The sequence below is a fragment of the Lontra canadensis genome, unplaced genomic scaffold (genome assembly GCF_010015895.1).
Source record: "Lontra canadensis isolate GAN:19392208 unplaced genomic scaffold, GSC_riverotter_1.0 scaffold2, whole genome shotgun sequence".
Classification (NCBI taxonomy): domain Eukaryota; kingdom Metazoa; phylum Chordata; class Mammalia; order Carnivora; family Mustelidae; genus Lontra; species Lontra canadensis.
The window spans coordinates 39,616,176-39,631,352 of record NW_022630996.1 but is presented as its reverse complement, the minus strand read 5'-3'; the positions used below and the strand labels follow the sequence as shown (position 1 = coordinate 39,631,352).

The window sequence follows — 15,177 nt, the reverse complement described above, 5'->3', positions numbered from 1 at the left end:
CTGCAGGAGGTGTTTTTCTCTGGATAAAGGGGTGTGGATCACTTTGGGTCCAGGAGCACTAAAAACAGGACAGTGGCCTGTAGGCTGGAACCAGGGCTTCTCAGGTATAGTCCACCTGGTAATTCTATCACTTGCTGGCCTCTCCCACTTTACAAGTCAGAGTCTCTGGGGGAAATCTGGAGATAATTCTTATACACAATAAACTGTGAGACTCACTGAGAGAGAATATACCAAGAATCACAAATCTAGACAAATTCTTCAAGTATCCATTTGGCACAGAATCAGGGCCCTCCCTCCAAAGGGGTCCACGTCCAAATCCCCAGATTCTGTGAATAGATTAAGCCACATGGTGACTGGGAATTAAGGTAGCTGGCAAGATTTGGGGTCACTAGTCAACTGACCTTACGATATGGAGATTACCCTGGGTTATCCAGTGGGCCCAATGCTATCACAAGGGTCCTTAAATGTAAAAGAGGGCAGCAGAGGACAAGAGCCAGAGAAGGTCACATGAACACGCCATCGGCCAGGGTGACGCAATGTGAGAAGGAGTGAGCCTGCTTGCCAGTGCAGGCTGTGAAGATGGAGGAAGGAGCCATGAGGCGAGGAGCGTGAGCAGCCTCTAGAAAATGCAAAAGGCAAGGAAAGAGATCTTCCCTGAGAGCCTCCAGCAGGACCATAAATCTGTCAACACCTTAATTTGAGCTCAGTGAGGCCTATGTCAGACTTCTGACCTGCAGAACTGTGAAATAATAAGTTTGCAACGTTTAAACCACCAAGTTTGTGGTAATCTGTACAGCAGCAATAGAGAACTAATACAAAGGAGTTCGTGACAAATGCCTGTATTCAATGATATGATATTAAAAGGTGTAACATCAAAAATGCACATGCATAGTATGGTTTATGAAAGGCATAAAGTTAAGAGATTCCAAGAACACACACACGAAAAATTTCTACCTGTTAGAATGTGCTCATATTGCTAGGCTTCCTTTATATCAATTCTGTTTAAGACAGTTGTCCTGGATATTTGTATGTTTCCATCACTGCTTCTGAAGATCCGTTCTTTCCTCTGCTCTGTGCCCTGGTAGACCGAGCTCCAAGAACTGGACTCTCTCTCCCTCTGGTTTCCAGTTGGGTTCCACCAGGGGGAAGCAGGAGCAGGAGTCTGGAGGGCACTTGGGTCCCAACATGGTACCCATACAACCCTGAGTGTGAGTTCTCTCCTTTAACTTTGTGCTCTACGCACCCGCACTGGGTGACAGCCTGAAGACTACTATGAGGCCAACCAAAAAGCATCTGGAATTCTTGACCAGTTCTTATGTGCTTCCTCCCATCCACAACTACATGGTCCACTTCAGCAGAGGCCATGGTTAAGAAAGCAGAAATGAGAAGTCAAGAAAATACAACCCAATCGCACTAATAAAAGCCATTTAATTTGCTTTAAACTAGAGTAAACAATCTTATAAATGCAATGCTGCTCTATGCAAATCAGATGCAAATATAAATACTACCCTCCCTAGGGATAGCTTTTTCTTTGTTTCCCCTGGTTTCTAAACCAAATCCAATTTGGAAAATAAAAATAGAAAATGATCCTGTGGTGTGATAAATTTATTTATGCATCTCAGCACCTCTACCAATCTTCACAAGCCCCTCCCTACCAAACAGTACCCATTGGCCTAAAGTGATTTGTTCGTGCTGAAGAGTTGTGTGTCATCACCAAGCACTAAGCAAGACTTGTGAAGTCTAAGAACATACCCAGCTGTGTATGTATATGGGCCTGAGAAAGTGAGTCATCTGTGCTCTAGAGTTCCATCCTAGATCTGCAGTCCTCCCCACCTGTCCCTGCCAAGTCTGCCAGAATAAGTTCAATTCTCTCTCTTCTGTGTTCCCACAGAACACTACTCAGTGGGTGCAGGATGCATGAAGGGGTGAGTACAAAAATAAGAACTGGTACTGCAAAGTCTGTGGACAGCGGAGCCATGGAAATCCACCATCAATTAACTTAGACGGGCATTACCTGTGCATTTTGCGAATCTCCCCATTCCTTATCATCCATTGGCTCCCGACTGCCCATTCTCGCCCAAGGTATTTTTAGAACAAAATGACAACAGAATGATTTAAGAAGACCATGGCAGGAAGAAGGCGGTAATGTGACTGTTCTGCACAAGGCTGCAAGGAATTTAAAAGTTGGACCTTCCCTGCAAACATTTGTTTCCTGCACATAAACAGGAACACCACACAGAGTCACTGGCACTTATTTTTAGAAAAAAATCTAAAAGATGCAAAAAAAAAAAATTTAAAAAGTACATTGTTTGTAGGCTAACTTGTCTGCCCTGGGGCAGCAACCCCAGCCCCTGAGGATTAGTGTCCTATGAGGGGGCTCTTGCCCGCCTACCTGAGCCGGGAAGAACCAGAAGAAAAGGTTGCTGTTGTAGGTCTTATTCACGGTGAGGTAGCCAGCATAACTCTTCACATTCAAACCTGGGAAAGGAGGGACCAAACTCTTTCTTTTTCCTAGTGGAAGAACAAATTTACCCAAGGATTAAAGAAATGATACAATGTTAGCCAGCTCCCTCTCAGCCCATCTTCTCCCTCCCAGGGGCCAGGGCTGGGATGGAGTGAAGAGAAAGGCTATCAGGAGACTGGCACAAAGCTGCTTACTGTAGCAAATTCCAGCCCACCCTGGTCCATTCCACATATTTGACATTCACAACCTAGCCAAGGACAACTGACATTTTTAACCTTTTTTTTTTTTGGTCCCCAAATATAGTTTATGAGCTATAATAAGATATATATATAGATAGATATATATAGATAGATATATATATCTATATTTATTTATTTATTTAAGCTCCACTCTAAAAAGTAAATCATGGTATTCACATTTGAGCCACTGGGAATGCCAGGGCAGAAGTCACCCAATCCCAAAACATGAGGCAGTTGAAAGAGAAACAACACAGCTATGTAGCTCAGCCTCCGGAAGGCCTATATTCTCCACACTCTCCTTATCATGAAAGCAAAAGGCCTGCCACTTCCATTAAGGGAAATGGGCTGACGCATGTGGGCAGCGGGGAAGGCTGGGGAAGGTAGGGTGGGGCAGCCAGTGAGACTAAGGCTGACCTCGTGGCTACTCGGAGGAAGCCAAAGAGTACAACAGGATGATTGTAGAGGGCAGAGGTTGTGGCTTTTTTATGGCACCAAAGGGACAGAGACAGGGAGGGGGAAAGAGGGACTGCTCAGATAGCTTGAGGACACCCAGAAGTATACAAAACTAATAATTAAAATCTTTTTTAAGATTTTATTTGTTGGAGAGAGAGAAAGAGAGAGAGAGAGAGAGAGAGAGAGAAGCAGACTCCTTGCTGAGCACAGAGCCCCACAGGTCCAGGGCTCAATCTCAGGACCCTGAGATCAGGACCTGAACCCAAACCAAGAGTCAGATGCTCAACTTCCTGAGCCACCCAGGCGCCCATAGAAGAGCTAACACTTTAAAGGCAACAGTACTGAGGGCTTTATGTTATGCAATAGGTGTAATTATTGTTCCCCACTTTACAGATGAGCTGAAGCTCAGAGAGGGTAAGTAACTTGCCAGAGATCACACAGCTAGTAAAGGAGAGCTGGGAGGCAAACCTAGCAGTCAGGCTTCAGAGTCTGCTCCTTCTCTCACCCTGCTATGCTGCTTCTTGACCACAGAGTTAGTCAGAAAGTATGGGTGGCAGGGGAGCAGAAACAGGAACAGTGATCAGGAACAGAATGGAGAAGAAACAAGAAAGAGACGGCAGCGTGTGGGGGGAACTGAAAGAGGGGTCTGGGTGAAGAGAGCTTCCTTAGTGGAAACAAAGCAGTAAAAATTACTGATTCAAGAAAAGCTATTTATATCTGACACATATTAAGGTTGGCAGAGAGGAAAACGTCAGGAAGCTTGGTCCTGATTCACCCATGACACCAACTAAGCTGTGAAATGCACCTGCTCATCAGGAGCAAGGAACACCTGGGAGCAGAGGCGATAGTAGGACAAAGGCAGGGTCTCAACAGCAGTTTCCAGACGGTCCTGCTAAGCTAGCAGAACAGGAAGAACAGGGGTTTCTCAATCGGGCAGACCTAGGTCTGTAATTTTAGCCAGACTATCTGATAAGTTGCTTTATCTCTCCGAGTCTCTCTTTCCTCTTGTGCAAAGTGTGGATACTGATTTCCTCCCCCACCCCCACCCTGGGCTTTCCGCAAGGATCAAATGAAGAAAGCTGCACGTAAAATGAGGGTTCAGGGGGCTCCTGGGTGGCTCAGTTGGTTAAGCGACCACCTTCGGCTCGGGTTGTGATCCCTAAGTCCTGGGATCGAGTTCCGCATCAGGCTCCCAGCTCCATGAGGAGTCTGCTTCTCTCTCTGACCTCCCCTCTCATTCTCTCTCATTCTCTCTCTCTCAAATAAATAAATAAATAAATAAATAAATAATTTTTTAAAAATGAAGGCACAGGCGAGGGAAGAGAATATCATCACTAGCCCATGGGCCACCCCACCTGCAGTCTGGAAGACTGCTTTTTTCTGGCTTAGTCCGGTTTCCCTAGGGAAGACTGCGTAACTCAATCCAGCTTCTCTAGCTCTTCCCAAGCTCTTCCCAAAGAGATTTAGCCTTCTCTGCCAGAAAAAGGCAAAGAAAAAAGAAAGGGAGAGGAGCATTTTAAGAAAAGGAAAAGGGAAATGTTTGGGGAACGTGGTATGTGCCTGCCTTCCTCCCAGGCTACAGCCCTCCCCCCCAGCAGCCCTGCTTCCCTCCCACCCTTCCTTGCTTCCGCTCTCAATTAGACCAAAGAAGGATCACCCTCTAGGGCTGGGCAGACTTTCAAAACTTCTTTTCTTTTTTCTTTTTTTTTTTCGTTTCTTTCTTTCTTTCTTTCTTTCTTTTTTTTCCCATTTAAAAATTGAGATATAATGGATGTGTAACATTATATTAGTTTCAGATGTACAACCTAACCATTCGATATTTGTATATATTATGAAATGGTCACCAAAATGTCTTAGTAAACACCCCTCCCCATACAGTTACATTTTTTTTTCTTATAATGAGAACTATATTTAAGATCTATTCTCTTATCAGCTTTCAAATATGCAATATGGTATTGTTAACTATGTCTACTAATAACTATTACTAACTACTACTAACTACTAACTAATATGTCACTATGCTGTACATTATCATATCCCCAAGGACTTAATTTCTTTTCTAACTGGAATTTTGTACCTGAAACACTTTTGACATATTTTCCCTCGAACTATTAATATTCTCCAATCAGAGAACCTCAAAAAGAAGGAGAGAGAACTGGAGATGGAGGGGCTGAGAATAAGTTAAGATGTGAATCACAGAGAGGTAAGTGAGCGGGAGAGGATTCGAGAAAGAAGACAAAGAAAAATGAGGAAGGTCGAAGTAGAATGAGAAAAAGGAAATATGTAATAGAAAGGAGCTGAAGGGAATGGAAGATGGGAGAGAAATGATTGAATCAATGTATCTCTCTGAGGCCAGCCCAGCACAAGGTCCACTGGCCTGCTCTGAAAATGACTTCAGTGCTCCCCTGGCCGTCCTTTACTGAGGCTTCCAAAGATGTATGTCTGCTCCCTTTTACTTACTCAGGTGCATTTCCTGCTTTCCTTCTAGATCAGGGACTACTGGAAAGCAGGGAAATTGCCTTGTTTATCTTTGTATCCACAGGGATGCTGACTTAAGAACTTAAAGATATTCAATACACACTTTTTAATGAATTTAGTGAATGGATGAATGAATTGATAAACTAAAACCCGGCAAACTGACAACACAGTAAGATGAACATTTTTCTACAAAAATCTGCTAAAGAAGGGAGCCTTATGACAATCTTAAGAATTTAGAAGAACTTTTCCCTGGCCCACAAAAATGTGTTTCACCCTGTTTCAATTTTTAAATCTCCTTTAACAAAATCATGGTAAAATAATTGAAAGTTCTTTCAACTAAAATGATATTTCATATTTTCAAATGTTCGGTTTATCCTTCCAAAGCCTACTGATGAAACGTGGAAAATAAACTCCCAAGATTTTAGGAGTTTCTTACTTCCTGCAACCATGACTCACAATACAAATGTTCAAAACAGTTAAAAAGAGGAAAAGGTTTTCTTTGAAGTGATTTCACTTCCTCCATATTATTTACAGCAGTTACCAATGTTTGTGATATTAACACTTTGAAAATGATTGGAGTGTGACCAAAGACGGACTTGAACTAGCCAATCAGGATGTACCTCACATATACAAAGACTCCAGTACAAGACAAGACACTGCCAGACTGTAAGTAATAATAAAGACCTAATTAAAAAAAAATAGTCTTTAAAGTTTGTGAGAAGGCAGTATCTGTATATATTTTAAAATTTGCCTCCTTTATTCATTTTGTTTTAAGGGTTTCCTCTAGCTGCAGAGAAAGTAAATGTGCAATTACAATTATACAAAACTAAACCAGCTAATTGGGAGATTAAAAAAACAAAAAATTCCCTTGTCTTTTTGTGAATTACTATCTATCTCAAGAATGTTCCATTGTGATACTAAGACTCACGTTCCTAAGGTTTTGACGGACTCAATAAACAAAAGGGATTTGGGGGAATGAGCTGACCATCTGTCCAGAGTTTCCTGAACTTTCAGTAAAGCGGATGAATAAAATTATCTTTAATTATGTTATCAGGACTGCATTTGAATACCCAGATGTACCAGATTTTGGATTAGCTACTTAAAATTCCATTCAAAAATTCTGACTGTGTAACAGAACTTTAGAAAGTGACATTACATCAGATTTACTATTTTAGATGTTGTTGCTCATCCGATGGTGAGGCATCAGACTTGGCACAGAAGGACAGAGGATGAAAACTACCCCCACCCCCAGGGGCTTTCTCTGGTACTGCTCATGACCACAACGGTGAAATGCTTCTAGGCAACAAATACAGGAATGGGGGGATGTGGACGGTTTCTCAGATGGGCTTCCCCATATTCTTTTGACTTGGTTCTTCCAGATGTGATACAGACACACCACCACGGTCACTTTCACCAAATGCCTCGATTGGAACTGCTTTCCTTAGTACATGCATGTCCTTCTATATCTGCCCAAATCTCACCTAGCACCTTCAAGTCTGGATCTAGTCACACAGTGCAGAGGCTCATACCTCGGGTTCTGGAGTCAGCAGAGATGGATAGCTTTTAATTCTACCTCTGTCACTTATTATCTTTAAACAACCCTGACCAAGATACCTAATTTTCTGGGCCTCAGTTTTCTCATCTGTGAAATGGGAACAATACTTATACCTTCTTCACTAGGGTTGCTCTGAGGATTAAATAAACTAAGGTGTGGGTAACACCCATGTTTGGCACATATTCGGGTCTAAAACTTAAATTGTACAAATATTTATCTAGTGCCTATTACATATAGAAACTGTGCTGGGGGGATGCCTGGATGGCTCAGTTGGTTAAGGATCTGCCATCAGCTCAGGTCGTGATCCCAGAGTCCTGGGATCAAGCCCCATGTTGGGCTCGCTGTTTAGCAGAGACACTGCTTTTCCTTCTGCATGCTGCTCCTCCTGCTTGTGTTCTTTCTCTTTTTGTCAAATGGATGGATAAAATCCTTAAAAAAAAAAAAAAAGAAGAAGAAAAGAAACTATGCTAGGTCCTGGGCATATAATTATTAAATATTAGTCATTTGTTATTTTGACTACTATACTATTACTGTTTTCTGTACTATACCAACCAATAGGATAGCCTTCTTCTCAAAATTTCCATTATGCCTACCTTGAATGTAATAATTTAGTGGTTTAGTACTCACTGCTTTATTCCTTAATTGTTTCATGTGTGTGCATCTGGTCACATCAGAAAAGCACAAGTGTCTTGGGGCACCTGGGTGGCTCAATGGTTTAATTGTCTGCTTTCAGCTCAGGTCATGATCCCGGGGTCCTGAGATCAAGTCCCGCACCAGCCTCCCTGCTCAGCTCTCTCTCCCTCTGCCTTCCCCACCCCTCGTGTGCTCTCTTTCTCTCTTAAATAAATAAAATCTTTAAAAAAAAGGAGGAGAGCACAAAAGTCTTAAATAAAGGAAAATAAATTGTAGCAGGCATATCACAGAGAAGAAGTCAGAAAATTTGAGCCCTAAACACATCTCTGGTACTCTTATCTGCATTTCCTTGGGCAGTTCATGTAAGGTATTAAAATCTCAAATTCCTCATCTGTGGATTGGTAGGGTTGGTTATGAGTATTCAACTTTTGTTCAGCTCTAAACTAAATTATTTGCTTTGATTTCCTGTTAATGAACATAATCTAAGTCATCACTCTCCACTTATTAAAGAATCCAACATGAATGCATGTGATTCATTTTGGTGGATTTGGATATTTATTCGCCTCTTCATATTTGTCTCATGATATGAGCCTGAACTATTTTCCACATCAAGTAAAAATGAGTCTTTTTTTTTTAAAAAGGACTGACTACATTCTCTGACTACATCATCAAATATACACTAATGTACACTGACCACATTATCAAAGTTTTTCACCTTTTCTTAGAAAAAAGATAAGGAGACATGGAGTCAGTATGTATGTCAGAAAAAGACATGTCACCAGGATTCAAATGCAACCCTTAAGATACAAGAATGTGTTGGTTTTAAAGGAAACAAAACAAACAAAGCAAAACAAAAATGATGATATCCTATTAGCTATGAGAAAATTTCAAATGAAGAGAAGTTGCTTTATTTTAAAATTTCTTAACAGAGTCCACATGCTTATTTTGGTCTTTAAAATGATTATTTCCCTAAAATATCCAGTATCACTTCCACACATTCTCCTGCTGTCACTCAACCTACCAGCCTCACAGCCATTAATTCAGTGTTCCCTCCTGTGATGAGAGATAAACTTTAGTCCTTCAAACCAAACACCTCCATCTATGGGCCAGCTGCCATGTTTCTCATCTACTTAAAGAAATTACTCCTGGGGCACCTGGGTTGCTCAGTCAGTTAAGCATCTGACTCTTGATTTCAGGTCAGGTCATGCATGATCTCAGGGTTGTGGGATTGACCCGTGTAAGACTCTGCCCCGTAGACCCGTGTAGAGTCTGCCTGTCCCCCTCCCTCTGCTCCTCCACCTGCTCTCTCTCTAATAAGTAAATAAATACAATCTTAAAAAAAAAAAAAAAAGGTAAGTACTCCTGAAATAGTTGCCCCATCCTCTCCTGGGTCATTTCTATCATTAAACACATGGTCTCTTCTCTCTTAAAGACCCTTCCTGACCCCATAGCACCCTCCAGCCACCACCCCATTTCTCTGATTCCTTATACAAATAGCACCTCAGGCTAGCTGCCTATATACTATTTTATAGTTCAGGAGCCTACTGATGTCCAGAAAGATTAAGTAATTTGTCTACACAGTGATTTACTTAAATATAAAGAAGCATTAAGAGCAGAGACATACCATAAATTTCAGTCTCTGATGATACCAAATAACACCTCTTTCCTATTAATAGTAACAGAAAAACCCTCAATGTCGAAATAAAAACAACTTGCAAACACTAATATTTAGGAGAAAATTTACAGATTACAAAGAGCCCTCGTGTGCATTTTCTCCTCTGATTCTTAACATCCCTGCAACGTGACTAAGTGATTATTTGTCCATCTAGTTAAGGAAGGAACTGAGGCCTAGGAGGTTTGGGGAACTTGCCGGGCCAAGGGGCCCAATATGATGCCTGTGATCATAGAGAAGAGTGAGGTTGTTTGGGTGTGAATCCTGAATCTACCAGCTGGTGTCCAGCTGACTCTGGCAAGTAACTGAATCTCTTCCTGCTTTAGTGTTTTTGTGTGTCAAATGGGTACAGCTCCGTGGGCTGTGGAGATGCTTACATGAGTTTATGTAGAATCCTTTGAACCAGTAACTGACATATATCAAGTTCTAAGGTTAATATTCACTTCATTAGGGATGCCTGGGTGGCTCAGTGGGTTAAGCCTCTGCCTTCGGGTCAGGTCATGATCTCAGGGTCCTGGGATTGAGCCCCGCCTGGGGCACTCTACTCAGCAGGGAGCCTGCTTCCCTCTCTCCCTCTGCCTGCCTCTCTGCCTACTTGTGATCTCTCTCTGTCAAATAAATAAATAAAATCTTTTTAAAAAAATAGTCACTTCATTAAGTGTCCAGCTGTGGACAGGCACTATGCTATTTTTTTTTTTTATAAATAGAAACTGTTGGGCCTCCAGCACTAGATAATCTGTCCCTGACAAACTCTCATTTTAGCTCAAAATTCTGATAACATAGGACATCAAACCATTAATATTTGAAATAAAACAACTGAGTATAAAACCCAGAAGGTATTTTGAATCCTGTAAGATGACTGCTTTAAAAAAATAAAAAACCTGTTGAAAATTTACCAGTGGTTTTCTGATTTTATGAAACTTACCTTCTGTGAGTTTTCCAGCTTCAATGTAGGAAGTAAGAAATAATGGCTCTCCTACGTGTCCCTCACGTGGTACAGAAACCCGAGCTTTTTTGTATATGGAATGAAAAAGTCCATCACCACCAGGGCTGAACATGAACATGGTCACCAAAATAGTCACCTTCCACATGGCACCAACCATTCCCTCTAGTCCTAGGAGGAAAACGACAAATGATTCTGAAGAGTAAATATTGACCCAGGCCTTTTATATATAAGACTTTCATTTATTTCATTCAAAAAATAGGTATATTGAAAAAAAGAAAAGTATATTGTGTGTGTTAAGCACCTTGGATACAACCTGAATAAAACAGATCCAATCCCTGCTTACCCCAAAGTGGGCAGTCTAAGGGAGAAGGAGGCACCATCCAGGTTTATATTTGTATTTCTAAATATAGAGAGACAATTTCTATTTCTAAAACCGTGGTCTGAAAAGTAAATTCAATGCAGGATTAGCTAAAACTTCAAGACGACAGGACTCTGTTACTGATCACCAGATGAGTGGTAGAGACAGTTACCTACCACAGGAAGGGAGAGGATTGAGAAGACTGAAAGAACCCAGGAAGGCCTTACCAAGGTCGCAGATGTGCGTAAAAGGCGGGTGGAGCCCAAATGGGCAGGAGAAATGGGGAAGGCATCACTGATGGGTGGAACAGCTTGAGCAAAAGGGAGATATGAGTTGTCCGTGGCAGAGAAATTTTAAAAATTTAAAACAAACAAAACAGATTTCCGTTTACCTCTTCTCTCTCTACAAATCGTAAACTTTGCATCCGAGAACAAAAAAAGAAAGAAGGAAGAAGAAGGAGGTCCTAGGACTATCTATAGGTCCCTGTCCCTATAGCTACCTGATAAGTAAACTCAAGAGCTATGCCTCAAACTTTATGAACACAGCTTTTTAATGGTCTTCGAATCTGATGTTTATCTAGAGTATTCATCTCAGCTGATAATAATAATAATGGCTTAAAATTATATGATTTCCCTAAACTTGTACATAAACATATAATTTGAATTTACAATGGGCTTTCCCACGTGTTTCCAGCTGATCTGAATATCTTAATAACCCGACCAGGAAATCAAAAGTGATTATCACCAATTTTAGATAAGGAAAATTTGACTCAAAGGAATGCCTCATCCTAGGACATGCGGAACCCAGTCAAGGCCAAGATCAGGTTAAGGTGAGTCAGGTGAACAGGCAGGGCTGGACTGCAACTTTTTCTAAAATTTTGATGTTTTGTTTATCATGTATTTTTTTCTTGCATTAATTTTGATTTCTCCCCCAAATATTGCATTAAAATACTCTGTATCATGATTACTGAGTTTTTTGGCATGCTCTTAAATTTTACCCTGGGCAAAGGCCACACCTGATTCACCTTAATCCTTAATGCTAAGAATTATGATCCTACATCAGTACTATTATTACTCTGCCTTACTACTATTTAAGCATGATCCAAATTCTTAGCTCTAAAGTCTAAGTAAAGTACACGAAACAAATAAATACTTTACTCACTCAGGTTTCTGGATGTAAAAAGAAATATACAATTATGTGAACATAATGCCTGCTTTGGACTGTTAAAATGGTGCTTTAAAATACCATGCCATTAAAACATCTTAAAAACACAAAATATATAAAAATCTATTACCACGTGCTTATCATAACCCAAACTGGCATAACATGAAAATACTGGTTATAACAAATTTTAGACACATTTCCCCAGTAAGATAGACATTTACCATTATAATTTGATCAAATATACAATGCTTGTCAAATCTTTCATGATTGACTTAATAGAATTCCCCATACTTCATGTAAACAAGCCCAATCAAATACAATCCGTAGCTAAAAAATGGTTTTGCCTATAATAAGGAACAAAATGAATTTAAAACCTGAAATTAGTCCCAAGAATCCCAAGAGTAGTGACCACTATGGAGCTGATAAAACATTTTTTAAAATTATGTGAACTTGTTACACTGATGTTTTAATAACATAACTACTTTCAAGGAATACTTAAAATCAACAATCCTACTCTCTAACTGGTTCAGGAAAAAAAAAATCTGTGGAAGCAAAAAAATAGGAGAAGAAGCTCTTCCAGTAAGAGTTTTTGTTTTTTTTTTTTTTTCCTGGTGGCAAGAAACTAATCAGGCCATCTAATTTCTCCCGCTTCCTGTTGCAAACCTCCAGCTCCCTTTAATGGAAGTCATTAATATTTAAATAACCAGGGCAGTAACAACACTTCCCTTGTAAGCAGATGTTGACTCAAAGATGTTAAAGGAAGAAAGAGGTAAAACTCATCTTGTTTTAATTGACATACATCTAATACATAAAAGTAAGAGTTGGGTCAATTTAGTAGATCTCATTAACATTTAATCAAATAACTATTAGAGTCATGGTTTCTCATGCCAGTGAATTAAAGCAACAACATACTTCATTTCATAATTCTCATTTAACCATCAGAATTCCTGAACTGTGCTTGGCTGTCCTCTTTCTTTGTGAAAATGAGAGCTATTATCATGAATGGAGAAGTGTTTTCTTTTTTTTCTTAAATTCTTCTCAAATGTTTTCGTTTACCCTAAATTAGCTCAAATCTTGTAATGTATTGAACATTTGTTGAGTACTTTCTAAACAAAACACCCTATACTAGAAACTATTGCCCAAAGAAAGTGAAACAAAATTATTAACCATACAATTTACCATGTCTATATGAAATAATATGAAAACATTGATGCTATTTCCAGTTCAAATATATCATATTGAAGGATTCAGGCAAACTGTTCCTTCTAATGTTTAGAAACATAAAATCTAAGCAAATACAAAGCAATATTGGCAGAATTAAATAAGCTAAAGGTCAAAAGCATATGATTTATTGAAATTATCTTACTAAACCTTAAAGATTACAGTTGGGAAACCTTATGTCCAAAGTACAATGTTTTTCTACAAACACAGCTATTTAACACAGTGATCCTTAGAATAATAAAAACTGTCAACAATGTAAACAATTTAAGAAAAGTAAGTTGTTGTACACCAAAAAGATGGAATTATACGCAGCAATTAAAATGATAAGAATGTTTTGGAAAATATACTAAAATATTAGGTAAAGAAGAGCAGGCTATTATATTGGATATATGGTAGTTTCTCTAATTAATACTTTTTAAAAATTTCTAAAGTGTCTACAATAATGACTCATAATTAGAAAAAAAAAGTTTTCGGTTTTGCTTTTTGTTAAGATAAATGAAGCAACTGATAGACATGGCAAAAAAATGCTTGTTCCTTATTCCTTGTTACTACCTGGTTATGACCTCTTGCGTTTCCTAGGAATAGGGTTCTGTTTGTTCTTTTAGAATACATTCTTCTTTCTCTAACATTCTATGAGGATGTGTCTTAATCTCCTAGAGCCATAGAACATCAAGACTCAAAGTACACTTTCTCTTTGGCAAATGAGAAAGCACTGCATAAATGTGAGATGCTGTTATAATAATAATTCTTATAATTATATTGTATTTAATTCTGCCTGGAATCGAGTCCGTGACAAATGTGCACATAGTTGGTATTGGCAAATATCTGTTGAACTGATGTGTCTAAATAATGAATCATATTTTATACAGATATGAGATATTAGAGATTCATGTGGCTTAATTCTTTCATCTTGGAGACTAAAATTGGAGCCAGAGAAGTACGTAAGTGACTTAAGATTACAACGCTGGTGAGTAGCAGGGCCAAGACTCAAAGCCAGGATCTATTTATGGCTCTACATCAAATCTGATTTCCACACTCCATCCTTGGTTACAATTATATTCAGATATTCTGTTATTATCTCAATAGATAATTAACAGCCTGTAACAGTCTGAAACCCCTTTCAGAGATCATTAGAACATGCAATAAAAAGTGACAAATGAATAAGCAGAAATATTAATAAGTCAATCTTCCTAGAGAAATTTGGTTTTTAGAAACAGACACTAATCCAGTTTCTGCCAGCTCATTCATTGATACTTCAGTGAGATGGTGACTTCTCTGGGTCCCAGTCAATGTGTTAAAACCAGTGGTTACCTTTCCAGGAGATCTGAGAGCTCAATGTTCAACAAAGCCATTGTTAAAAATTAAATTTGCCATTTAATAAGCCCTCTTTAAAAACCGAAGTAATAAATACTCAAAACTCATCATTTCATAACTATTTACTACATTTTACCATGACTCCAGGGCTATGGTTTTTGTATGTGATGGACAAATTCCATAATGGTTTGCTACAGTGCATTTCTTTCCAACTCTGTGTTGGGGAACATCTTGCTGGTATCTTGAAATCAGCCCTGGTGGGAGTATTTACACCACAGAAATCAGCAAAGATTCCCACCCCCAGAGAACTGCTTTCTAAAGATTTACCTACACACGGTGGTCTCGTATTCCTAATTTTCAAAAATGAGCTGGAAACTACTTTCCATCACACTCCAATTCCAATTGAAATAATCAGCAGAAGAGACAAAGGGGAAAACCCTGCCAAGTTGTCCTAGTGTTTGAAAGCAACCATTAACAGGTCAGATATGCAAGCCTTCTGGAAAAGAAACCTGAAAAAGCCACTTTTCGGAAACTGTGTGTTCTACCGATGAAGAAAGAATCAAAAACAAAAACTCCAGAATGAGGACAAGGAAACAAAGCATCCAGCCACTCTCTGTTCTCTCCTTCCCACTTGCCTATTTTATATGATAATTATTCCAACCAACAGATAGGAATTGCTC

The 15,177-nt window shown here is 39.4% G+C and overlaps 1 protein-coding gene across 2 annotated transcripts in view; it reads right to left on the bottom strand.

Moving 5' to 3' along the window:
- CPVL (carboxypeptidase vitellogenic like) overlaps positions 1 to 15,177 on the bottom strand; it is a 126,110-nt gene that overhangs the window by 93,099 nt on the left and 17,834 nt on the right. For both annotated transcript variants that reach the window (XM_032872458.1, XM_032872466.1), the window contains exons 2-3: positions 10,420 to 10,608; positions 2,393 to 2,511 (exon numbers count right to left, since the gene is read on the bottom strand). In XM_032872458.1, the coding sequence (XP_032728349.1) occupies positions 2,393 to 2,511; positions 10,420 to 10,597 (297 nt within the window). In that variant the 5' untranslated portion in view covers positions 10,598 to 10,608. The remainder of the gene's footprint in view (positions 1 to 2,392; positions 2,512 to 10,419; positions 10,609 to 15,177) is intronic.